General features: G+C 55.7%; 1 protein-coding gene and 1 long non-coding RNA gene across 6 annotated transcripts; one reads left to right on the top strand and one right to left on the bottom strand.

The window, feature by feature from the left end:
* Positions 1-28: 28 nt before the first annotated feature.
* MISP (mitotic spindle positioning) lies at positions 29-17,742 on the top strand. 4 transcript variants are annotated; one of them, XM_012436307.2, is made up of 5 exons: positions 29-110; positions 10,561-12,394; positions 13,489-13,619; positions 15,702-15,740; positions 16,925-17,742. In XM_012436307.2, the coding sequence occupies exons 2-5, from the start codon at positions 10,618-10,620 to the stop codon at positions 17,012-17,014; spliced, it is 2,037 nt and encodes a 678-aa protein (XP_012291730.2). In that variant the 5' UTR covers positions 29-110; positions 10,561-10,617; the 3' UTR covers positions 17,015-17,742. The 4 variants fall into 4 exon arrangements, with proteins under 4 accessions (XP_012291730.2, XP_012291732.2, XP_012291731.2 ...); XM_012436309.2 differs by having other exon boundaries at positions 81-123; XM_012436308.3 differs by lacking the exon at positions 29-110 and adding an exon at positions 2,662-2,721.
* On the bottom strand, positions 12,117-22,675 carry LOC135272678 (uncharacterized). 2 transcript variants are annotated; one of them, XR_010340678.1, is made up of 4 exons: positions 22,652-22,675; positions 22,513-22,574; positions 13,542-13,896; positions 12,117-12,421 (listed from the first exon to the last, which is right to left on the bottom strand). It is a non-coding gene; the product is annotated as an uncharacterized LOC135272678 (long non-coding RNA). The 2 variants fall into 2 exon arrangements; XR_010340677.1 differs by having other exon boundaries at positions 22,513-22,661.
* Between the last annotated feature and the right edge of the window lie 4,002 nt (positions 22,676-26,677).

The following is a 26,677-nucleotide window of genomic DNA, read 5'->3' as shown; positions in this document are numbered from 1 at the left end:
TGAGCGGGGTTCAGGAGCGCTGGCTTCGCCCGCCTGCACCTGTTCACCTGCTGGGCTCGCCCCGGGCGCCGTGGGGTGGTGGGAGGCGCTGGTGGAATCCCCGTCGTGAGGTAAGGCCTGCAGGTAAGGGGCTGCTGTCGGGGGCAGGCCGGGCTTCCTGGGGGGCCCCCGGGTTCTGCACTCACCCCACCCTGCCCTTTGGTTCCTCACTTTGCGGGGCTCACAGCCCCTGGGTGATAACAGAAGGGTCCCCTGGACACCCCCAAGCTCTGCAGAGAAGCCGGCCCCTGGGAGACACAGGGGGGCTGGGGAGGAAGAGTCTGTATGTAGAGACCCGCTTCACGCTCAGGGGAGGTGCCCGGCAGCCCCTCTCTCTCATGCTATGGTCTTGGAGGAGTCACTGCCCCCTCTGGGCCTGTTTCGCCATCTGTAAGATAGGCCTTCGGGGCTGGGCGTGGTGGCTCACACCCCCAATCCCAGTACTTTGGGGAGCCTAGGCGGGCAGATCACCTGAGGTCAGGGCTTCGAGAACAGCCTGGCCAAAATAATGAAACCCCGTCTCTACTAAAAATAAAAAATTAGCCAGGCGTGGTGCCACGTTCCTGTAGTCCCAGCTACTCGGGAGGCTGAGGCAGGAGAATCACTTGAACCTGGGAGGCGGAGGCTGCAGTGAGCTGAGATTGCACCACTGCAATCCAGCCTGGGCGACAGAGCGAGACTCCGTCTCAAAAAATAATACATAAAATAAAATAGGCCTTGGGATCCCTGAGTGGGAGGCCAGCCTCAGCCTGGGCGCAGGACGGTTGAGTCCCCGTCTCCACAGTGCCCCCGGCCCGTGAGGATCCAGCCTCTGCCCTTTTGGGCCCTCAGTTTCCCCCAGCGAGGTGGTGACTGTGGGGAGTGCATCCATGAGGGAACTCAGGGTCCAGTTCCGGCCTCACCCCGGTCATTCCTGAGGCAGGATTTTAAGCTTTCTGCGCATCAATTTCCATATCTACAAGACAGGGAGAAGGGGGTGTGAAGGGGGCGGTGGGGGGTGCCGTGAGGCTGGGCACCCTGGCTTTGACAGGCCTGGCGGTGTTAGGTGCCAAGCTGTCCTTTAGGGTGGGTCCTTTATCCAGACCTTTGCTTAAACGCCCCCATCCTGGCCGGCACGGTGGCTCACGCCTGGGAGGCCGAGGCGGGTGGATCACTTGAGGTCAGGAGTTCGAGACCAGCCTGAGCAACATGGAGAAACCCCTTCTCCACTAAAAATACAAAATCAGCCGGGCGTCGTGGCGAATGCCTGTGGTCCCAGCTACTCGGGAGGCTGAGGCGGGAGAATCGCTTGAACCCAGGAGGTAGAGGTTGCAGTGAGCCGAGATGTCGCCATTGCACTTCAGCCTGGGTGACAGAGTGAGACTCTGTCTCAAAAAAAGAAACACCCCATCCTGAGTAGCCCTGCCAGATTGCCAGGTTCAGAGCTGGGAGCCATTTTACTGGAAAAAGAGACTGAGGTTCAGAGGGGTCCCACAAGCAGCCAAGGGGTAGGTCAGGACAGAGCCCCAGCCTGGGGAACTGAAGCCCGTGCCCCCCATGCTGTGTTCCTCACCCTCATAGATGGCGCTAGGCCAGTGGCCCGGCTTCCCCACAGACGCTGCTACCCACAGTTCCAGCAGGGCCTCTGCGCCTTGACCAAAAACCCAGGAGGACCCTGGACGCCTGAGGACCTCCATGTCCCCGTCTTTCAGGGGGGCTGGGTCTTCTGACCTTGTGCAGTTTTTTTTTTTCTTTTCTGAGTTGGAGTTTCGCTCTTGTAGCCCAGGCTGGAGTGCAGTGGTGAGATCTCAGCTCACTGCAGCCTCCGCCTCCTGGGTTCAAGCGATTCTCCTGCCTCAGCCTCTGGATAGCTGGACTTAGAGTAGCACGCCACCATGCCCTGCTACTTTTTATGTTTTTAGTAGACATGGGGTTTCACCATGTTGCCCAGGCTGGTCTCAAACTCCTGACCCCAAGTGATCCGCCATCTTGGCCTCCCAAAGTGCTGGGGTTACAGGGGTGAGCCGCCGCGCCCGGCCCTCTTGTAGGGTTGTTTCTGTGGATGGGGCCTGGGGAATTCTCCCCAGCAGCCCTGAGGGAGCTTGGGCGTGATGTTCCCCCACGTCCCGGAGGAGGAAATGGGGCTCAGAGAGGTCAGGTGGGATGAGAACCCAGGCTACACCGAACCCCCAGAATCTCCCAAGCCTGCTTTATGCAAGAAAGGGGCCAACTAGGGGAGCTGCCCTTAGGGATGGGCTGGGGCAGGAGGCACAGACAGGATTGGGACTCAGCCCCTCCGACCCCCCGGGATACACAGGCCGCTGAGCTGCTACGTGACCCTGGGCACACGCTGTCCCTCTCTGAGCGGGGCTGAGAGGCGGCAGGAGAGCCAGGCCGCTGAGGGCGATTTCGGCTGAGTTCTGGCTCCTCGGGGCTGTGTGGAGGCCCTGGGAGTGGAGGGGCAGCCCACGGCGGGCACCGTGCCCGCCCTTGCCCAGCCTGGGATCGTCTTTCTCCCTCCTCCTCTGGACTTTGTTTCCTGAGCCGAGCCCCAGTGGGGTGGGGAGGAGGGGGCACACCTGCTTCCCCTGGGTGGGGCCTCTGTCCCCTGGCAACCTGGCAGGCGGGGCGGAGCTCAGAGGCCTCTGTGCCCATCCAGGAGCCAGAGCTGAGGCCGCAGCCTTCGGGGCCAGGAGCTGGCGGGTGAGGCTGGGGGCGCCCTGGGCTATGCCGGGCCGGGGTCCCGTGTGGGGTTGGGTCCACATTTGCGTGGGGGTGTCGCCTGTGGGCGGGGTCTGCTTACCTGGGAGCACTTGGGTGCAGGAAGGCCCCCTGCCCCATGCCAGTGCCCTCAGGGACTCCCCGGGGTGCCTTTCTCTCTGCCCCCCGTGCACTCCCGGGCCTCAAGGGGACCCACCGGGAGCGCGAGGCCCCTGTCCCGGAACTCTGCGGGGACTTGTTTCCACCACAAGCATTGAACCCCAAATCACAGAACCGTCCGAGGGAGAGGCCGGGTTGGCACCCCCATGGCCAGGGGCCACAGCGGCCCCTCCGTGATTTGGGGAATTCCAGAGGCTTCTAGAGAGATGCTTATTCATCCCACCAGGCCCCTGACTGGAGGCTCTGGGCAGTAAACACCCCCTGGGGGGCTGGGGACTGGTTTGGGGACTCGGAGGAGGGGTGGCTGAGTCCAGGTGGAAGCAGCCTCAGGCTGGGGGCTGGAGGCTCGGCCTGGGTCCTGGGGCGGGGGCGAGGTTCTAGCCTGGGATCCCGGGCGGCCAGCAGGGACTTGGCCCGGTGTCTGCCGATGGAACTCGGCCCAGGGGCCCAAGGAGCTGAGATGACTCAAAAATGATTGCAGCCCAGAGGGATGAGAAAGAGAAACGGCCCCTCCCTGCCGCGTGACTCCTCTCCTGAGGCCTGACCGCCGCAGGGAGCCTTTGCCCCTGTCCACCGGCTGATGAGGAAGCAGGTGTGAGGCCCTGGGGCCCATAAACCCAGTTTCATTCTGGCATCCACAGGGAACAGGGTGGGGCTGGGAGGAGCAACCCAGGGGGTTTCCTGTAGGAGGAGGCGATTTGGAGCAAAGTCTGAAAACTGGCTTCGAACACTGGTTCTGTCACTGCTGTGTGGCCTCTGACGGGCAGGTTCTCTGTGGGTTTCAGCTCCCTCTCCCAAAAACCCCAGACAGAAACGGCTCCAAGAGGTTGCAGGGGTGACAGGGTGCTGAGGTCCTCACCACGGAGAGGCCTTGCAGGGGTGAGGCCCTCACCGCCGAGGGGACTTGCAGGGGCCATCTTCCTCCCTGGGGCTTTTCCCGTGAGGGCCAGCATCACTCCCCATGGGCTTTCCAGTGGAGAATGCCTGCCATGAGATCCTGGGATCCTCGGTGGAGTGCAATGGCGCGATCTCGGCTCACTGCAACCTCCACCTCCCGGGTTCAAGTGACTCTCCTGCCTCAGCCTCCCGAGTTACTGGGACTATATACACATATCAGCGGCCAATCTCGGTGGCTCACGCCTGTAATCACAGCACTCTGGGAGGCTGAGGCGGATGGATCACCTGAAGTCAGGAGCTGGAGACCAGCCTGGCTGACATGGTGAAACCTCATCTCTACTAAAAATACAAAAATTAGCTGGGCATGGTGGCGCGTGCCTGTAGTCCCAAATCGCTTGAACCTGGGAGGTGGAGGTTGCAGTGAGCCGAGATCGCACCACTGCACTCTAGCCTGAGTGACAGACAGAAAATCCATCTTAAAAAAAAAAAAAAAGCTGGGCCGGGCGCGGTGGCTCACGCCTGTAATCCCAGCACTTTGGGAGGCCGAGGCGGGTGGATCATGAGGTCAAGAGATTGAGACCATCCTGGTCAACAAGACGAAACCCCGTCTCTACTAAAAATACAAAAATTAGCCAGGGGTGTTGGTGGACCCCTGTAGTCCCAGCCACTCGGGAGACTGAGGCAGAAGAATCGCTTGAACCCGGGAGATGGAGGTTGCAGTGAGCCGAGATCGCGCCATTGCACTCCAGCCTGGGCAGCAGAGTGAGACTCCATCTCCAAAAAAAAAAAAAGTTGTAATATCAGCAACCAGCACAACCACCAAGGGAGCATTTGTTGAGCACCTCCTGTATACCAGCCCCTCGGGTGTGGTAGCTGAATCTGCAGGCTCTGCCCACTCTCCGGGGGCAGGGCACTGAGGCCCAGGACAGCAGGGGAGTGGACCCAGTGGCCTTGAACCCAAGAGCCAGGCCCCGGGCCCCACCTGGCTTCAGTGAATCACCAGGGAGGAATGATCAGGGGGGGATGTGGTACCTCGTCCCCACTGCACCCCGCCAGGAGACCCGCCACCTGCTCGAGACTGGGTGGATGGCTCTGTTTCTCCCGGGAGTTGACGTCTGATGTGGGTTATAAATCCCGCTGTGTAAACGTCCGTCCACTCACTCGGCAAACACTCCTGTGCCCGCCCTCCCCGGGAGCCACAGGGCGCAGGGTGTGGACCCACCCAGCCCTTCAGGGCCGCAAGGTACCGCGGGACCAGTCTGCATTCCACCACGAACCTGACCCCCTGGTCTGAGCAGCTGGGGTGAGTGGGGTTTGCTCAGCCAGTATTTATTAGGCACCTGCAGTATACCGGACTCTGGGCTGCGGGAGGGATGTGGACCCGTGGCCACAGCGGGAGAGTGCGAGGCCTGGGCTGAGGGTTTTGGGTGGGGGAAGGGAAGGCCTTCGGCGAGCTGTGCAGGTGGGTCCACCGGCGAGGTCTCGGGTCCCGAGCTATCCGTGTGTCACACTTTGGGTCGAAAGCTCAGCTCTGTCCGTGTGGGATTTATTTGCCAATCCTGCCTGGTCTTCGACGTTTTCTCGATTTTAGTTTCTGACATTTGATACACACAGAAGAGGGCGTGACACGTTGCGTGTGTTCATTTCAACTTCGCTCCCCACAGTCTCCCCTTCACGCTGTTGATGCCACTTTCCGGTTCAGGGAGGGGCTGGGCGCGGTGGCGTACACCTGTAATCCCAGCACTTTGGGAGGCCAAGGTGGGTGGATCACCTGAGGTCGGGAGTTTAAGACCAGCCTGATCAACATGGAGAAACCCAATCTCTACTGAAAATACAAAAATAGCCGGGCACGGTGGCGCATGCCTGTAATCCCAGCTACTTGGGAGGCTGAGGCAGGAGAATCGCTTGAACCTGGGAGGTGGGGGTTGCAGTGAGCTGAGCACTCCAGCCTGGGCAACTCTGTCTCAAAAAAAAAAAAAAGAAGTTGTACTGGTCGGTGTAAAGGCAGCAGATCTAAATAACAGCCTCGGTGGGCACAGGAGCAACAGTCCTGCCTTTTGGAGTTGTTTGCATGTTTGTTTTTCTTTTGAGACAGGGTCTTGCTCTGTCACCCAGCGTTGAGTGCAGTGGTACAATCTCGGCTCACTGCAACCTCCACCTCCCGGGTCCAAGTCATTCTCCTGCCTCAGCCTCCCACGTAGCTGGGATTGCTGGTGCCCGCCACCATGCCCGGGTAATTTTTGTATTTTTAGTAGAGACAGGTTTCGCCATGTTGGCCAGGTCGGTCTCGAACTCCTGACCTCAAGCGATCCACCCGCCTCAGCCTCCCAGAGTGCTGGGATTACAGGCGTGAGCCACCACACATGCTGACAGTGCTGTTTCTAGGAGTCAGGAGAAGCTCAAGCTTTTGAGGTCCGGCATCCTCAGGTGAGCCTTCCTTTTCTCAATGATAAGAGACGGTGTTTGCTAGATATGGTGACTCATGCCTATAATCCCAGCACTTTGGGAGGCCGAGGCTGGCGGATCACAAGGTCAGCAGTTCAAGACCAGCCTGGCCGACATGGTGAAACCCCCATCTCTACTAAAAATACAAAAATTACCCGGGTGTGGTGGCAGGTGCCTGTAGTCCCAGCTACTCGGGAGGCTGAGGCAGGAGAATTGCTTGAACCTGGGAGGCGGAGCTTGTGGTGAGCCGAGATCGTGCCACTGCATCCAGCCTGGGCAACAGAGTGAGACTTCAGCTCAAAAAAAAAAAACCAAAAAACAAAAATTAGCTGGGCATGGGGCCATGCGTCTGTAGTCCCAGTTACTCGGGAGGCTGAGGCAGACAATCACTCGAACTCGTGAAGATGGAGGTTGCAGTGAGCCAAAATTGTGCCATTGCATCCAGCCTGGGCATCATAGTGAGACTCCGTCTCAAAAAAAAAAAAAAAAAAAAAGATGATGCCTAAGATAGGCCTGACACAAAGTAGACACTCAGATGATGGGTTCTGGGGAAGGGGCAATCTGGGTTGCTTCCTGGAGGAGGTGTCCCGTGGGCTTCAGCAGAGGAAGCTGTGGAGAAGCAGAAACAGGCGGCCTGGAGGCAAAGAGAGCTGCAGGTGGAGGAGGGTGAGGTTTGGGGTTTCAGGAAGAGGGTCTGGTTTGGGGCAGAAGAGGAGGGTGAGGTTTGGGGTGGAGATGCCCACAGAATTTCGGGTTTTGTGCTAAACCTGGGTGGTGCCCTTGAGCCAAGGAGCAGGGCACGAGAACTGTGCCCTGGAGATGCCAGGAGCCACAGAAGCGTGCGAGCAGGTGTGTGCGACCTACGGAAATGCTCCTGGAACTGACTCAACAGCAACTTGGACCCTCAGGAGAGGGCCAAGAACCTGGGGGCACTGGGTCAGGGTGTCACCCACAGGCCCCACGGCCCCCCCCTTGCAGGGCTGTAGGGCCACAGGGTCATGGGGTGTCCCTTATGCTGTGCTTAGGTGTGGGATCTGAGAAGTAAAGAGACAGGACACTGAAGAAGTGGAGAAGAGCAGCTGGACTTGGGGGGCCATGCCACCTGTGAGCGGAGATCAGCGGGGGGTAACCCAAGCGCCCAGAAGCGTCTGTATTTATTAGGTACCAGCAGGGGGCAGGGTCGTGAGCGAGGTCATCATCTACAGGCTTAGTGACAGGGCACACATAATCACATCAGTCACAAGCGAGGGGGCCACCCCATTATGTCACCTGGGCAGAGAGGTGGGCCTGCGCAGTAGGGGGCCGTGCCATGCGCAGCAGTAGAGAGTCACGTACAGAAAAGGGGTCCACCCCCATTAGGTCACCGAGGCGAGGAGATGGGCTGTGTGCAGCAGGTGTCGTGCGCAACACTTCTTATCTGCGGGCTGGAGACTTCAGAGGATTTCTAATGGAAGGATACTGTCAGCCAGTGCAGTGGGAGCTGACAGACGTGTGCTCTTCTCTTAAGATATTTATGGGAGGATGATTTGAGCCAGCACAGAAGCGAGAAAAGACTGCCAGGGTGTACAGCCGCCGTGACTGGTCACACCAGAGGGTTCCTCTCCCTCGGTTACTTCCAGGATCTCAGGCCTGAGGCCGACTTTCCACGGGAACTGGATGCAAGGTGCTACAACTCCTTTATCAGGAGGAGCGGCTCCTGCTCCAAGCCCGCCATACGGCGTGTGCCCTTTCAGGCAGGGCCGCCGCCGCCTGGGTCTTTGGTTCTCGTCCTGGGCTGGCTCTTTTCCCACGTACAGCTTCTGTTCTGTGACTGCTCTAGGCATTCCTCCTGCTACAAATACTGTATGGTTACATAGAAGGATTCTATAAATGAGCACTAAATGTGTCAGTACAGCTCCGACTACAATACCTGTATGATTATATAGAAAGATTACATAGAACTAAGTATGATTATATAAGCTGGATACATGTAAGCAGCAAGTTATACTCCAGGCGCTAATTCTGTAAACTAATATATGATTATATATAAAGGATTATGTAAGGGAAATAGCTGAGTAATGACACCATAAACTAAGATATTCTTCAGGCACCGGTTGTGCCCGGGGTCTGCACAGCTCTCCTTCCTCAGTGCCCATGGGGGGTGTCACCCACACCACCTGGCCCAGCGGGACAAGGTCCAAGGCATTTCTTTGCCCATCCTTGCTTTATGGCGACAAGGCCCGGGCAAGGGTGTTGTCTCAGATGGAACAAGGTGTCCTGCTGGGCAGGGCAGGGTGGAGAACCGGGATGTGGGAGCTGGGAAACTGGAGTTACTGTCACTCCCTCACCTCTCTGGGCCGGGAAACTGGAGTTACTGTCACTCCCTCACCTCTCTGGGCCTCAGTTTCTCCATTTGACATCCCCCAGCAAAGGGCCATCTGTAATTCTCAGATGAAAAAGTCCCTCACCAGGAGTCTCAGAGTGAGTTCAGGGTCGAAAGGGTCTGTGCCCAGGAGACCCAGGTAAATATGTCGGGGGCCCAGGGAGGCTTCAGAGACCAAGGCTGAGGCTGGGCAAGGTGGCTCGCGTCTGTAATCCCAGCACTTTGGGAGGCCGAGGTGGGAGGATCACCTGAGATCAGGAGTTCTAGACCAGCCTGGCCAATATGGTGAAATCCTGTCTCTACTAAAAATACAAAAATTACCTGGGCGTGGTGGCACATGCGTGTAGTCCCAGCTACTCAGGAGGCCAACGCAGGAGAATCGCTTGAACCTGGGAGGCGAAGGTTGGGGTGAGCTGAGATCGCACCACTGCACTCCAGCCTGGGTGACAGAGCAAGACTCTGTGTCAAAAATAAATAAAAATAAAAATCGGCCGGGCACGGTGGCTCACACCTGTAATCCCAGCAGTTTGGGAGGCTGAGGCGGGTGGATCACCTGAGGTCAGGAGTTCAAGACCAGCCTGGCCAACATGGTGAAATCCCGTCTCTACTAAAAGCACAAAATTAGCTGGGCATGGTGGCAGATGCCTGTAATCCTAGCTACTTGGGAGGCTGAGGCAGGAGAATCACTTGAACCCCAGAGGCAGAGGTTGCGGTGAGCCAAGATGGCACCATTGCACTTCAGCCTCGGCCACAAGAGTGAAACTCCGTCTCAATAAGTAAATAAATAAATAAAAATCCAGGCTGAGCTGGACACAGAGCTGGGCTCCACATGGCAGGGACGGGAGTCTGGGAGGTAAGGTGGACAGGGCAGCCTGATTTTATTGGGCTGCAAATGTTAGGTGCATTTAACCCAAGTTGTTGGGGTAATAACAGGGGCGTTCAGAGATTCAGGTACGGTTGGATCAAGAAGCTTAGAAGTTTTCAGGATGCTTTGCTGGTGTTGGGGTTGCTCTCAAGCAACCTGTACCCACTGGGGCACTTATGGCACCCAGCAATTCACCGTCTCACCCCATCAGCCTAAAAACACCAGGCAAACAAGCGTCTAATCTTCTGCATTAATTGTAAAGCCCGGCCGGGCATGGTGCTCATGCCTGTAATCCAAGCACTTTGGAGGCCAAGGCGGGTGGATCACCTGAGGTCGGGAGTTCAAGACCAGCCTGACCAACATGGTGAAACGCCGTCTTAAAAAAAATAAAATAACTCAAAGGCAGTTTCAGTTAGAAGAGAATAAAAAAAATAAAAAAGAAAAAAAAAATTGTAAAGTCCCAGGGTCTCATGTCATTGGCTAGACTGGGTCACATGCTCATCTCTGAACCAATTACAGAGGCCAGAGGGTGAAACATGCTCACTGGCTGGACTAGGTCACTGACCCATCTTTGTACCAATCACAGAGGCCAGAGGGTGGGATGCTCTGATTGGTCAGGATGAGTCACTTACCCATCCATGAACCAATCACAGAGGCCAGAGAATGGGCTGCTCTGACTGGCCAGGCTGGGTCACTTACTCATCCCTGAACCAATCACGGAGGTCAAAAGATTGGCTGGGTTACTCACCCATTGCTGATCCAATCACAGAGATTAGAGAATGGGACGCTCTGATTGGCCGGGCTGGGAAACTTACCCGTCTCTAAACCAATCACGAAGGCCATTTGGCTGACACTTTGTCCTTTGGGAGGCTGAGGAGGGTGGATCACCTGAGGTCAGGAGTTCGAGACCAGCCTGGCCAACATGGTGAACCCCGATCTTTACTAAAAATACAAAAATTACCTGGGCATGGTGGCACACGTCCGTAGTCCCAGCTACTCAGGAGGCCAAGGCAGGAGAATCGCTTGAACCGGAAGCTGTTCCTCTCCTTAGGTGCTCTGACCTGACGGCCATCATTTCCTTCTCCTCCCTCAGTGAGCCCTGAGGTCTCCAGCACACGCGAGGAAGGTCAAGGCCAAGACCCTGGAGGAGATGGACCGCGTGACCAGATACCCCATCCTGGGCATCCCGCAGGCACACCGCACCACTGGCCTGGTGCTGGATGGAGACACCACTTACACGTACCATCTGGTGTGCTCCGGCCCCGAGACCAGCAGCTGGGGCCAGGAGGAGCCGGAGACCTGGCCCACCGACCACAAGGCCCAGCCGGGCGTGGCGAGGCAGGTGTTCTACAGCACGCATGCCCACCCTGGCTGGCCATCCCCACGGGGGCTCCACCCGGAGAATGGGGAGGACGAGGATTCGAAGGTTTTCCACCTGGGCACCAGGGAGGCCCACCAGGGACGCCCAGCCCGGGCCCTCCACCTGGAGGACGGGGAGGACGAGGATTCGAAGGTTTTCCACCTGGGCGCCGGGGATGCCATCCCCAGGAAGCCGTGGGACCTGGAGCGGGAGCGCTGGGCCGTCATCCAGGGCCAGGCAGTCAGGAAGAGCGGCACCGTGGCCACGCTCCAGGGCACCCCTGACCACGGAGACCCCAGGATCCCCGGCCCACCTCGGTCCACGCCACTGGAGGACACCGTGGTTGACACAGAGCAGATTGACTTCCTGGCAGCGAGACAGCAGTTCCTGAGTCTGGAGCAGGCGAACAAGGAGGTCCCTCACAGCTCCCCAGCCAGGGGGGCCTCCGCAGGCACAGCCCCAGGGGTCAGCCAGGCCCCCAAGGCCCTCAACAAGCCCCATCTGGCCAACGGGCATGTAGTCCCCATCAAGCCCCAGGTGAAGGGGGTGGTCAGGGAAGAGAAGAGGGTGCAAGGTGTGCCCACCTGGGTCAGTGCCCAAGTTGTGAATGACCCTGGCTCCCCAGCCCCGGTGGAGTCCCCGGAGACCCCCAGGGAGACACCCATCGAGCGGGAGATCCGACTGGCTCAGGAGCGTGAGGCGGACCTGCGAGAGCAGAGGGGGCTTCGGCGGGCAGCCGACCACCAGGAGCTGGTGGAAATCCCCACCCGGCCACTGCTGACCAAGGCGAGCCTGACCACGGCCCCACGGCGGGACAGAGTGCGCCCGTCCCTGTACGTGCAGCGGGACATGGTACAGGAGACGCAGCGCGAGGAAGACCACCGGCGGGAGGGCCTGCAGCTGGGCCGGGCGTCCACACCCGACTGGGACTCGGAGGATGCCCAGCCTGGTCTCCGGAGAGCTCTCAGCTCGGACTCCATCCTCAGCCCGGCCCGAGACGCACGTGCGGCTGACCCAGCTCCAGAAGTGAGGAAGGTGAACCGCATCCCGCCTGATGCCTACCAGCCGTACCTGAGCCCTGGGACGCCCCTGTTAGAATTCTCAGCCTTTGGGGCATCTGGAAAGCCCAGCGGTCTCTCCACCATTGAGGCCAAGGCTGCGAGGACCCCAAAGGCCACGATGTCCCCGATGCATCTCTCAGAAGCCTCTGGAAGACCCCTGAGCACAAAGCAAGAGCACCCGAAGTCCCCTCGGGGACCCCTGCGAGCAGACGGGGGTGTCGTGCGGTGGGAGTACTTCCGTCTACGTCCTCTGCGGTTCAGGGCCCCAGACGTGCCCCAGCAGGCCCAAGGCCCCCCTGTCTGGGGCTGGGAGGTGGCCGGGGCCCCGGCGCCGAGGCTTCAGAGGTCCCAGTCGTCCGATCTGCTGGAGAGGGAGGTGGAGAGCGTCCTGCGCCGGGAGCGAGAGGTGGCAGAGGAGCGGAGGAATGCTCTCTTCCCGGAGGTCTTCTCCCCAACGCCCGATGAGAGCTGCGACCAGGGCTCCAGGAGGTCCTCCCAGGCGTCGGGTGAGAAGGGGCTCAGGGTCTCAGAGGCTGGAGCAGGGGAGGGTGGGGAGGTGGAGTCTGAGGATGTAGGGAAGGGGTGGGGTTGGGGAGACGTCGCCTCCTGACTGTGCTCCTCCCCCGCAGCCTGCTGGCTTGTCTGCCTGTCTACGAAAAATGTAGATTTTGGAGAGAACTGACAACCTTGCCTTAGGACTTTTGCTTCATGGATTTGGATACTCAGGCGCGTATTTTTTTTTTTTTTTTTTTGAGACAGAGTCTGGCTCTGTCACTCAGGCTGGAGTGCAATGGCACCATCTCGGCTCCCTGCAACCTCCGCCTCCTGGGTTCAAGCAATTCTCTTGCCTCAGCCTCCTGAGTAGCTGGGATTACAGGCACGCACCACCACGCCTGGCTAATTTTTGTATTTTTAGTAGAGATGGGGTTTCACCATGTTGGCCAGGCTGGTCTTGAACTCCCGACCTCAGGTGATCCGCCCGCCGTGGCCTCCACAGTGCTTGGATTACAGGCGTGAGCCACCGCGCCCGGCTTGTTGGTATATGTTCATCCACTTGGATGATTGCACCTTTTTGTCAATATGAAATATTTCGGCCGGGCGTGGTGGCTCACACCTGTAATCCAAGCACTTTGGGAGGCCGAGGCGGGTGGATCACGAGGTCAAGAGATCCAGACCATCCTGGTCAACACAGTGAAACCCCGTCTCTACCAAAAATACAAAAAATTATCTGGGCATGGTGGTGCGTGCCTGTAATCCCAGCTACTCAGGAGGCTGAGGCAGGAGAATTGCCTGAACCCAGGAGGCGGAGGTTGCGGTGAGCCGAGATCACGCCATTGCACTCCAGCCTGGGTAACAAGAGCGAAACTCTGTCTCCAAAAAAAAAAAAAAAAAGAAATATTTCTTGTGTGGCTTTTAATGTTTTCCACCTTGCGCGTGGGCCCATCTGTCCATCCGGGTTCTCCTGACCGGCGACTTTGGTCTGTCTGTCTGTCCACACAGCTGTCTCCCTCACTGCTCTAGGCTGTTGGTTAGAGACCCCGTCTCCCGAGCTGAGGTCTGACGAACGTGCTAATGCTCTCCCTCCCTGCTCCCCACCCAGGCATCACGGGCAGTTACTCAGTGTCCGAGTCTCCCCTCTTCACCCCCACCCACCTGCACTCAACTCTGGCGTGGACGGCAGAAGATCCAGGGGACAGCGCTCCTCCCGTGCAGAGAAGGAAGGAGCAGTGGGTGAGTCTGGAGCCCGTGTCCGCAGAGACCAGGCTGAGGTCACACAGCCCCTTAGGGCCCCGGGAGGTTCGAGCAGGACTCAAGCCTGACCTGGGCTCAAGCACCGTCTCCCTCACCGCCACTGCTGGCTGTGCCTCAGTCTCCCAAAGATGTCGGGTAGAGGATGATAAGCTGGTGTCCTCCTGTCTGTGCACTTCTGCTCGGAGAGGCCACAGAAGCTGGGGTCTCTGTCCCAATCAGGAGGTCATCTCCACGATCAAAGACCAAAGGACCAATTCTGCTTGGAGGAAGAGGACGGGGCAATTTATCATTATTTTTGCCAGCTTATTTTATTATTTTTATTCTATTTATTTTGAGACAGAGTCTCACTCTGTCGTCCAGGCCGGAGGGCAATGGCGCATTCTCAGCTCACCGCAACCTCTGCCTCCCAGGTTCAAGTGATTCTCCTGCCTCGGCCTCCCAAAGTGCTGGGATTACAGGCGTGAGCCACTGTGCCCAGTTTATTTTTTGTTATTTTTATTTATTTATTTTTTTGAGATGGAGTCTCACTCTGTCACCCAGGCTAGAGTGCAATGGCGTGATTTCAGCTCACCACAACCTCCGCCTCCTGGGTTCCAGCGATTCTCCTGCCTCAGCCTCCCAAGTAGCGGGGATTACAGGTGCCTCTCACCATGCCTGGCTCATTATTTTTTTTTTTTTGTATTTTTAGTAGAGACAGGATTTTATCATGTTGGCCAGGCTGGTCTCGAACTCCTGACTTCAGGTGATCCGCCCACCTCAGCCTCCCAAAGTGCTGGGATTACAGGCGTGAGCCACCACAACCGGCCGGAATATTATGTGTTAATGGTAATTGAGGGGATCATTCTCTTCCCTGGGTAGGATGTCAGGGACACTGCTGAGAAAAACACAAACCCCAGCCTCACTCTCCTGATGCTCAGAGCATGACCCCGTGGTTCAGGGCACAGCCTGGAGCCCACTGGCCCAGCACCTGATGCTCACAGCATGACCCCGTGGTTCAGGGCACAGCCTGGAGCCCACCGGCCCAGCTCCTGCCTTGACCCTGCCACTCGCTGGCTGTGGGACCTCGGGCAAGCCACAGTTCCTCTCTGGTCCTGGGTCTCCTTCTCTGTAAAATGAGACCCCCTGAGCCTCCACGGTGGGATGAAATGGGATCACGTGTGTCAAGCACTGGTGGCAAGGCCTGGCCACCGTGAAAGCACCACAGATGCTGCCTGTGTGGGTTATGACGAACTGAAATAAAGTCATTGTGAGCCTGTAGTCCCAGCACTTTGGGAGGCCGAAGTGGGCAGATCATTTGAGGTCAGGAGTTTGAGACCACCCTGGCCAACGTGGTGACATCCCATCTCTACTAAAAATACAAAAACTAGCTGGGTGTGGTGGCAGGCGCCTGTAGTCCCAGCTGCTTGGGAGGCTGAGGCAGGAGAATTGCTTGACCTGGGAGGTGGAGGCTGCTGTGAGCCAAGATCATGCCACTACACTCCAGCCTGGGTGATAGAGCAAGTCTCAAACTCTAAAATATATAAAGAAGGCCGGGCGTGGTAGCTCATGCCTGTAATCCCAGCACTTTGGGAGGTCGAGATGGGTGGATCACCTGAGGTTGGGAGTTCAAGACCAGCCTGGCCAACGTGGAGAAACCACGTCTCTACTAAAAATACAAAATTAGCCAGGCGTGGTGGTGGGCGCCCGTAATCCCGGCTACTTGGGAGGCTGACGCAGAAGAATCACTTAAACCCGTGAGGTGGAGGTTGCAGTGAGCCAAGACCGTGCCATTGCACTCCAGCCTGGGCAACAAGAGTGAAACTCTGTCTCAAAAATAATAATAATAAAATTTAAAAATCATGAATGTTGGACAGAGGCTGCACTGGGGGACAGCATGAGGAGGAGTGAGGCAGATGGTTTGGGCCTGCGGGATCATGGGACACGTGTTGGGAACACTGAGGGCAGGGGACGCCTTCCATTCTTCCCCGAATGGTGGCAGACAGGGCTGTGCGGGAGCTACGGGTGGACCCGGCACCAGGCCGGGCAGAAAGGCTGGGGCTGACTCGTGTTCCTTCCCTGCAGTATGCTGGCATCAACCCCTCGGACCGCGTCAACTCAGAGGTGAGTGTGCTCCTGGCATAAAGACTCAAATCTTTCCCCCAGCATTGGCGCCCCTGCACACAGGGGCCAACGGAAGCCCCTCCTCCAGGTGTGGGGATCGTACTGGGTGTCTTCTCAATCGCTACTGTCTGCCCGAGGTGGATTTTGCTGTGATCTGCTTGTGATGTCTGCCATGGGCATGGGTTAGAAGAGGTCCATGTGCCACCTCTGCACCAGGTGATGAAGGTTTGTGAGGTTAGACCTCAAACAAAGGCACTTTTTTTTTTTTTTTTTTTTTTTTTGGTGGGGAGTTCAGAGTCTCACTCTGTCACCCTGGCTGGAGTGCAGATGCCATGACCTCATCTCAATGCAACCTCTGCCCCTCAGGTTCAAGCGAGTCTCCTGCCTCAGCCTCCCAAGCAGCTGGGATTACAGATGCCCCCCACCACACCCAGCTAATTTTTCTATTTTTACTAGAGACAGGGTTTCGCCATGTTGGCCAGGCTGGTCTCGAACTCCTGACCTCAGGTGATCCTCCCACCTCCGCCTCCCAAAGTGCTGGGATTACAGGAGTGAGCCACCGCGCCCAGCCAAAGGCACTTCCTTTGAGGGAGGGATGCATCTGAGACTATATAAGCCTAGCCCACTCAGTTGGTTTATTGTACACGTGTATGGCCCTCCTTTTTTTATTTTTTGTTTTTTGAGATAGGGTCTCACTCTGTCACCCAGGCTGGAGTGCTGTGATGTGATCCCAGCTCACTGCAGCCTTGAGCTCCTGGGCTGGAGCAATCCTCCCCCTTCAGGAACATAGGCATGTGCCACCTACACCCAGATCATTTGCTTTTCATCTTTTTGTGGAGACAGGGTCTCACTAGGTTGCCCAGGCTGGTCTTGAATTTCTGCATTCAAGGGATCCTCCCACCTCAGCCCACCAAATTGCTGGGATTATAGGCATGAGCCACCATGTCTGACCCCTCTTTGAGCTTCATTCAAAATGCCAAATACCAACATTTTTCCTGCCCTGGAGCTCAGCATAGTTAGCATATTCTGTGGTCATATTACTAGGAGTAGAGGCTCTGAAACAGAGGAGGGGATGGTCCTACTTTACCCTTGTTCTAGGCCTGTCTAATGAATTGGCAGTTGGAGGAGATGTCTTGGGGTGTGGTTAGGACCCGATGGGGGGACTTCATGCCTCCTTTTTGCAGGTCCTGGAAGCCATACGGGTGACCCGTCACAAGAACGCCATGGCAGAGCGCTGGGAATCCCGCATCTACGCCAGTGAGGAGGACGACTAAGCCTCGGGATGGGGCGCCCACCCTCTGCCAGGCCCTGACCCTCATGGGAACTGCCAAGACCATCACCAAACCCCACCCTAGGAAATGGGTCCTAGATCCAGGGTCCAAGAACCACGGCTGCCCTGCTAACGCTCCCGCCACGGACACATCTGGGACTGGAGGGTTTTCCTTTTCCATTTTTTATCTTCCTTTAGAAATACATCTGCATTTGGGGTCTAATGCTTTTGGGGGTGAAATAGGACCCCTGCTGATTCTTTCTGCTTCTAAGACTTTGCCACATGCTCTGCATCTAAGAAAGGAAGAGACCCGCTCCTCCACTTTCAGGGATAATTCGCTTCCGCTAGTCTGAGGGTGGAGGGACTGGTCAAGGAGGAAGACACAAATGCCGGCACCTCGAGGAACTTGTGGGTACAGGGGAGGAGACGCTCAGCTCCTCCCTCTGAGAAGTCCCAGGCTGACAGGGGACACCTGCCCCATTCCAACCCTGGGGAACCATGCAGTCTGAGGGAGGAGGCCGAACTCCCGGTGCCGGGGGCCCCTGTGCAGCCCTCAAACCCTTCGCCTTGGTGCACCCAGCCACACCTGGTGGGCACAAGGCTCTGATGTCAACAGGATCCCATGAGGATGGTCCCCCTCACCTGGAAGAAAAAGGGCACAATTTAGGGGCTAGAGGGGGTCTTTCTCCCACACCCCCAAACTGCCATGAAATAAACCTGGAGTGAGCTGCCTGCCTCGGCCCCTGCCTGGTGCTGTTGAAGGCCCCCGGGCCTTCTGTCTGTTCCATTTCCTTGGTGACATTAGGTTCCACCCTGCTAGGCCGTGAGCCCCACGTGGGGGTTTCTATGGGGGTTCTCAGGGTCCACGTTCAGTCGGTGCTTAGCTGGTGCTTGCTGCGTGACAGACTGAGCAGGGAGAGGCCCAACCTGGCCAGCCCTGCTCCTCCAGCCCCAACCCACCACGTCCCCAGCAGTATCCAGAGTGCTCACTAAGCACTTGCTGAATCCCTTACCCCTCTGGTCTCACAGGAGTCTGGAAGGTCATTAATTCGGCTCCGCATGTATACCAGGCTCACATCCAGGGAAGCCAGATCCTACCGCTCAGACACATGGGCGCTGGACCCACGTCCTGGCTCTGCTGCCTGCACAGTGTCCCACTCTCAGTGCCCTGTGCCTCAGTTTCCCTCTGACACAGGAATAACGATAGGACCAGGCCCCCAGGCAGTAGGAGGAGCTAATTTATGTAAAGGTCTCAGCGCACAGGGAACACTGACATCAGATTCGGTGCCTGATGGCAGGGGTGTGTCCTCAGACACCCCCCAAAGCAGGCCTCGGCCCCCAGGATCCCCCAACCCTGCTGGGAGCAGCGGGTATTAATCACACCCAGGCCAGTGGCTCCTCCTCGGTTGCTCAGCACCGCTGTGGTGCCACAGGGAAAACCACACGGTGACTATTTGAAGAATCCAGCTTTAAGGCAGCCCGAGCCGAGCCCAGGCAGGCAGATGTGGACCTGAAACAGCTGGTCAGTGGGGGTTGTGGGGCCCTGGGGAGGCCGGGGAATGGGGCAGAGCAGAGAGAGAAGGAGGAGGGAGAGCCCTGCCTTCAGGGAGACCCCAGGCTGATGGTGGAGGCATCTGCCCTAGGGGATCCGCCTCCATCAGACCTGGCTCTGTCCTGTTTGCTTAAGATTTAGTTTAATTCAGCTGGGCACAGTGGCTCACACCTGCAATCCCTGCACTTTGGGAGACTGAGGCAGGCAGATCATCTGAGGTCAGGAGTTCGAGAACAGCCTGACCAACATGGAGAAACGGCATCTCTACTAAAAATACAAAAAATTAGCCAGGGGTGGTGGCGGGTGCCTGTAATCCCAGCTACGTGGGAGGCTGAGGCAAGAGAATCACTTGAACCCGGGAGACGGAGGTTGCAGTGAGCTAGGATCGTGCCATTGTACTCCAGCCTGAACAAGAGTGAAACTCCGTCTCAAAAAAAAAAAAAAGATTTGGGCCGGGCGCGGTGGCTCACGCCTATAATCCCAGCACTTTGGGAGGCCAAGGCGGGTGGATCACGAGGTCAAGAGATGAGACCATCCTGGTCAACACGGTGAAACCCCGTCTCTACTAAAAATACAAAAAATTAGCTGGGCATGGTGGCGCGTGCCTGTAATCCCAGCTACTCAGGAGGCTGAGGCAGGAGAATTGCCTGAACCCAGGAGGCGGAGGTTGCGGTGAGCCGAGATCGTGCCATTGCACTCCAGCCTGGGTAACAAGAGCGAGACTCCGTCTCAAAAAAAAAAAAAAAAAAAAAAAAAAAGATTTAATTTCTGTAATGAGTCATCCCCTTGGAAAATCAGACAGAATTCTGCCTGCTGAGCACACACATTCCTCAAGGTATTCCGTGAGAGGTTTACATGAATTCCTAGTGAAATTCCCAGGGGCGGGAGAGTGTCTGGGAGCCTGGGACGTCACGGCAGGCCTGTGGGAGGGCTGTGACCGCATCTGGTGGGACACTCTCAGCAGGAGGGAGTCCATGTTCTTTCCTGGTCTCCTCCTAGCTCGGTATATCACGATACGCCAGGAAAGGGAGGATAATTGTCTTTTTTGTTTGTTTTTTTTGAGACTGAGTGTCACTCTGTCACTCAGGCTGGAGTGCAGTGGTGCAATCTCAGCTCACTGCAACCTCCGCCTCCTGAGTTCAAGTGATCCTCCTTCCTCAGCCCCCAGAGTAGCTGGGACTACAGGCACCTGCCACCACGCCCAGCTAACATTTGTATTTTTAGTAGAGATGGGGTTTCAACCACGTTGGCCAGGCTGGTCTCAAACTCCTGGCCTCAAGTGATTAGCCTGCCTCAGCCTCCCAAAGTGCTGGGATTACAGGCATGAGCCCCCGCACCTCTTCTGGGAGGACATTTCTCTCCCAGGCCACCAGAAAGGCTGAAATGTATGCTGAGTTTCCAATGAAAAAGCCAGATTTCGCCCTCCCTCCCAGGTCTGGGGTCAGTGTTTTCTTTTCTCCTTTCCTTTTTTTGAAATGAAGTCTCAGCCGGGCGCGGTGGCTCACGCCTGTTATCCCAGCACTTTGGGAGGCTGAGGTGGGTGGATCACCTGAGGTCAGGAGTTCAAGACCAGCCTGGCCAACATAGTCAAAGCCCACCTTAAAAAAATAAAAGTAAATAAAAATAAAAATAAATAATGAAGTCTCACTCTGTCACCCAGGCTGCAGTACAGTGGCTTGATCTCTGTCACTGCAACCTCCTCCTCTCAGGTTTAAGCAATTCTCCTGCCTCGGCCTCTGGAATAGCTGGGATTACTGGCACCTGCCACCATGACTGGCCTCAAATCCGTTTTAATTAACCCTGCAGGGGCTAAGTGTGGTGACTCACACCTGTAATCCCATCATTTTGGAAGCCCAGGCAGGATGTGGATCACCTGAGGTCAGGAGTTCTAGACCAGCCTGACGATCACAGTGAAACCCCAACTCTAGTAAATACAAAAAGTTAGCCGGGTGCGGTGGCTGGCGTCTGTAATCTCTGCTACTCAGCAGACTGAGGAAGGAGAATTACTCGGATCCGGAAGGCGGAGGTTGCAGTGAGCCGAGATCGCGCCATTGCACTCCAGCCTGGGTAACAAGAGACTCCATCTGAAAAAGTAAAAAGTAGCCAGATGCGGGGGCTCACGCCTGTCATCCCAGCACTTTAGGAGGCCGAGGCGGGCGGATCACGAGGTCAGGAGTTCAAAACCAGCTTGGCCAATATGGTGAAACCCCGTTTCTACTAATAACACAAAAATGAGCCAGGCGTGGTGGTTCATACCCGTAGTCCCACCTACTGAGTTGGCTGAGGCAGAATAGCTTGAACCTGGAAGGCGGAGGTTGCAATGAGCTGAGATTGTGTCACTGCACTCCAGCCTGGGCTACAGAGCAAGACTCTGTCTCAAAAAAAAAAATAAAATACAAAATAATTTAAAAAATGAAAAGGCCGGGCGCAGTGGCTCATGCCTGTAATCCCAGCACTTTGAGAGGCCAAGGTGGGCGGGTCAACTCAGGTCGGCACTTCGAGACCAGCCTGACCAAAATGGAGGAAACTCCATCTCTTCTAAAAATACAACATTAGCTGGGCGTCGTTGCGGGCTCCTGTAATCCCAGCTACTCAGAAGGCTGAGGCAGGAGAATCTCTTGAACTAGGGAGCTGGAGGTTGTAGTGAACTGAGATTGCACCACTGCACTCCAGCCTGGCGACAGAGCGAGACTCCGTCGCACACACAAAAAATGAAATATCCCACACAATAATAGTGGGAGACTTTAACACTCCACTGTCGATATTAGACAGATCAATGAGACAGAAAATTAACAAGGATATCCAGGACTTGAATGTAGAGCTGTATCAAGTGGACGTAATGACATCTACAGAACGCTGCACCCCAAATCCACAGAATATAGATTCTTCTCAGCCCCACGTTGCACTTACTCTAAAACTGACCACGTCATTGGAAGCAAATCACTCCTCAGCAAACGCAAAAGATCAGAAATCATAACAAACAGTCTATGAGACCACAGCGCAGTCAGACTAGGACTCAGGGTCAAGAAACACACGCAAACCCGCACAACCACTTGGAAACAGAAAGCCTGTTTCTGAGTGTTGACTGGAAACTCTGTCTCAAAAAGAAATACTAGACTTCCATAGAATCAACCCAAATGCCCATCAACGATAGACTGGACAAAGAAAATGCGGTACGTATACACCATGGAATACGACGCAGCCGTAAAAAACGAGTTTGTGTCCTTTGTAGGGACTTGGATGAATCTGGAAACCATCATTCTCAGCAAACGAACACAAGAACGGAAAGCCAGACACCGTATGTTCTCACTCATAGGTGGATGTTGAACAATGAGAACACATGGAGGGGAGCATCACACACTGGGGGCAGTTGGGGGGATAGGGAGAGACAGCGGGGGGTGGGGAGGGATAACATGGGGAGAAATGCCAGGTATAGTATGTACCTAAATAAATTTAAAAAAATGAAATAAATAAAAACTAAGAAAACACAAAACATTATATTTACAAAGGTGTATGCCACAACGGAGAATAAGTTAGCCGGGCATGGTGGCAGGTGCCTAGTCCCAGCTAGTTCAGAGGCTGAAACAAGAGAATCACTTGGACCCGGGAAGTGGAGGTCGCAGCGAGCTGAGATCGCACCACCACACTCTGGCCTGAGCAACACGGCAAGACTCTGTCTCAAAAAAAGACTTGGTAGAGAACACAAAACCTCACCACGTCACTGGAGCAAAGGCGACTCGAACCGACTCTCCGTCGTGGGTTCCCAGAAGTGAAACATCAGCGTAGGGCCAGCTTTAGGCTCGCTGCTTCCAGGCCCCACACGGCATCCTCAGGCTCCTTCCGTGTGGGGAGCTCCAAGCTCCAAGCCCGGGACGGAGTCCCAGATTTGCCACATGTCCCTGAGGGATCCTGGGTAAGGCCTACCCCTCTCCCAGCCTCAGTTTCCTTACCTGTAAGTAAAGTCACCACGTTGACACCCCTGCTGTGGGAGCCACCAGGAGGGTCCAGGCACCTGGTGAAAATCAGTGCAGAATGAGAATCAGTGTTGATTCCGGTTATTGCTGACCGAGTAAATTAACAAATCCTCACCGGACAACCAGGGACTTCGATGTGACTTCCTGGTGTGAGCTGAAGAGGAGCCAACGCACGCTGCCACCAGAGGGCAGCAAACACCGACGATGCAGCCGCAGCCCTCACCCTCCACCCCGCCACCCCCCCACCCCCTCGACCCTCCCTACCCCCCACCCCCTCCACCCCCCCACCCCCACCCTCACCCCCTCCACTCCCCTCCACCCCCCCCACCCCTCTCCACCCCCCACCCAGAGAGATAACTCACCTGCAGCCGCTTCAAGTTCTCCTTCCTGTAACGGGATGCTGTTTGCTCAGGGCTCCTAGAAGCCTGGACAGAGCCGTGGCTCACGCCTTTAATCCCAGCATTTAGGGAGGCCCAGGTGGGTGGATCACTTGAGCGCAGGAGTCCAAGATCGACAGGGTGAAACCCCGTCTCTACTTTAAAAAGATACAAAAATTAGCCGGGTGTGATGGCAGGCACCTGTGATCCCAGCTACTCGGGAGGTTGAAGCAGGAGAATCACTTGAACCTGGGAGGGGGAGGTTACAGTGAGCTGAGATTGCACCACTGCACTCCAGCCTGGGCGACAGAGCAAGATTCCATCTCAAAAAATTTATTTGTAGAGATGGCAGGGGCAGGGGGGTGGTCTCACCATGTTGCCCAGGCTGGTGTTGAATTCCTTGCCTGAAGTGATCCTCCCACCTTGGCCTCCCAAAGTGCTGGAATTGCAGGCATGAGCCACCACACCTGACCCTGACCAACTATTTAGATGTTGAAAATGGAGCCTGGACCAGGTGTGGTGGCTCATGCCTGTAATCCCAGCACTTTGGGAGGCCAAGGTGGGTGAATCACCTGAGGTCAGGAGTTGGAGACCAACCTGGCCAACATAGTGAAACCCCTTCTCTACTAAAAATACAAAAATTAGATGCGTGTGGTGGCACAAGCCTGTAATCCCAGCTACTTGGGAGGCTGAGGCAGAAGAATCATTTGAACCTGGAAGGCAGAGGTTGCACAGTGAGCCAAGATTGTGCCATTGCACTCCAGCCTGGGCAACAAGAGCGAAACTCCATCCCCCTCAAAAAAAAAGAAAAGAAAAATACAAAAATTAACCCTGCGTGGTGGCAGGTACCTGTGGTCCCAGCTACTCAGGAGGCTGAAGTGGGTGGATTGCTTGACTTTGGGAGGTCAAAGCTGCACTGAGCTATGATTGCACCACTGAACTCCAGCCTGGGTGACAGAGCAAGACTCTGTCTCAAAAAAATAAATAATTTAAAAAATCAAAAGTCCAGGTGCAGTGGCTCACGCCTGTAATCCCAGCACTTTGGGAGGCTGAAGAGGGCGGATCACTTGAGGTCAGCAGTTTGAGACCAGCCGGGCCAACAAGGTGAAACCCTGTGTCTATTAAAAATACAAAAATTAGCTGAGTGTGGTGGCATATGCTTCTAAATCCATCTACTTGGGAGGCTGAGGCAGGAGAATTGCTTGAACCCGGGTGGACGTTGCAGTGAGCCCGAGATCATGCCATTTGCACTCCAGCCTGGGCGACAGAGCGAGATTCTGTCTCAAAATAAATAAGTAAATACATTTTTAAATAAATAAATAAATAAAAATAGAGATGGGATCTGGCTCTGCCGCCCAGGCTGGAGTGCAGTGGCCTGATCAAAGCTCACTGAAGCTTCCAGTTCCTGGGCTCCAGCAACCATAAGACAAACCTCCCACCCAGCCCTCCAGCCAGGTGCTCACACCAGCGCTATTTATAACAGGAATCCATGGAAAGTTCTAGCTCTACCAAGATGCTGTCATGAATAAGTCATCAGCTGGATAAATTATTCCACCTCAGGGAGCAACTACAAGGTACCACCTCATTCTCCGCATGGCCTGGAGGGGCCTCGCTAAGATGTTAAAGCCACCAGTCAGGCCGGGGAAAACAGCCTGGGGGTGCCTCTATGGCCAAACAATTCCCCTCCGGGGTCTCTACCCAGAGAAAGACACAGGTCCACACACGTGCTCACGGCACCAAGGTTTATAATGAACAAAAGGAGAAGACAGGCCGGGTGCCGTGGCTCACGCCTGTAATCCCAGCATTTCGGGAGGCCAAGGTGTGTGGATCACCAGGTCAGGAGTTCGAGACCAGCCTGGGCAACATAACAAGACTCCTAGCTCTAAAAAAAAAAAATACAAAAATTAGCCAGGTGTGGTTTGTACACCTGTGGTCCCAATGTCCCAGCTCCTCAGGAGGCTGAGATGGGAGGATCACTTGAGCCCAAGAGGTCGAGGCTGCAGTGAGCTATGACTGCACCACTGCACCCCAGCCTGGGCGACAGAGCAAGATCTTGTCTAAAAAAATTCTTATTTATTTTTATTTATTTGTTTATTTATTTATTTATTTATTTATTTTTAAGATGAGGTTTCACCCTGATGGCCAGGCTTGTCTTGAACTCCTGACCTCAGGTGATCCACCCACCTCGGCCTCCCAAAGTGTTGAGATTACAGGCGTGAGCCACTGCACTCGGCCTTATTTTTATTTTTTATGGAGTCTCGCTCTGTTGCCCAGGCTGGAGTGCAATGGCACGATCTCGGCTCACCGCAACCTCTGCCTTCTGGGTTCAGCTAATTCTCCTGCCTCAGCCTCTCCAGTAGCTGGGATTACATGTGCGCCACCATGCCCGGCTAATTTTTGTATTTTTAGTAGAGGCAGGGTTTCACTATGCTGGCCAGGAGGTCTCGATCTCTTGACCTTGTGATTCTCCCGCCTCGGCCTCCCATAGTGCTGAGATCACAGGCGTGAGCCATGGTGCCTGGACGATTTTTTTTTTCTGAGATGGAGTCTCTCTCTGTCACCCAGGCTGGAGTACAACGGCGAGATCTCGGCTCACTGTAACCTCTGCCTCCCTGGTTCAACTGACTCTCCTGCCTCAGCCTCCTGAGTAGCTGGGATTACAGGTGCTCGCCGCCACGCCTGACTAATTTTTGTTATTTTTAGTAGAGATGGGGTTTCTCTGTGTTGGTCAGGCTAGTCTCGAACTCCTAACCTCAGGATATCCGCCTACCTCAGCCTCTCAAAGTGCTGGGATTACAGGCGTGAGCCACAACACTCAGCCAATATATATATATATATATTTTTTTTTTTTTGAGACGGAGTTTCGCTCTTGTTACCCAGGCTGGAGTGCAATGGCGCGATCTCGGCTCACCGCAACCTCCGCCTCCTGGGTTCAGGCAATTCTCCTGCCTCAGCCTCCCGAGTAGCTGGGATTACAGGCACGCGCCACCATGCCCAGCTAATTTTTTGTATTTTTAGTAGAGACGGGGTTTCACCATGTTGACCAGGATGGTCTCGATCTCTTGACCTCGTGATCCACCCGCCTCGGCCTCCCAAAGTTCTGGGATTACAGGCGTGAGCCACCGCGCCCGGCCTGTATTTTTAATAATAAAAAAAGAAGCCACAGGTGGCCACACATGGACCATCACCGACCTCCTGGAACTTCTCTTCTTAGGGAAAGGAACTTCCAGACTCAGAAAACTGGGGCAGGAAACATCTCTGGCAAGTTTTTCCAGCCACCGGATCTGAAACAGCTTCCAGGAGGATTGCCCCAACTTGTCGAAATTTCCCAATTCCCTCCAGGCACCCGGCTCAGATGATGAGCAGACACCCTGCGCCTAGGCTGAGGCCTCACCCCGGTGTTTGAATCCTGGGCCGCGGGTTTAGTCCACTGGAGGAGGAGCCACACCAGCTGCTGAGACAGAATGGGAAGCCGGCAGCCACCGTGGAAAACGGCGATCGGAGCTTCAGAAAGAGAGACAGAGGCCGGGCGCGGCGGCTCACGCCTGTCATCCCAGCCCTTTGGGAGGCTGAGGTGGATGGATCACGAGGTCAGGAGCTCGAGACCGGCCTGGCAAACGTGGCGAAACCCCGTTTCTACTAAAAATACAAAAATTAGTGGGCTCCTGTAATCCCAGTTACTCGGGAGGCTGAGGCAGGAGAATGGCTTGAACCCAGGAGGTGGAGGTTGCAGTGAGCCGAGATTGTGCCACTGCACTACAGCC

Source organism: Aotus nancymaae, unplaced genomic scaffold (assembly GCF_030222135.1).
Source record: "Aotus nancymaae isolate 86718 unplaced genomic scaffold, 86718_ANA_hifiasm-v0.15.2.pri h1tg000124l, whole genome shotgun sequence".
Lineage (NCBI taxonomy): Eukaryota > Metazoa > Chordata > Mammalia > Primates > Aotidae > Aotus > Aotus nancymaae.
The sequence above is the reverse complement of the archived record's forward strand: the minus strand, read 5'-3'. Positions and strand labels throughout refer to the sequence as shown.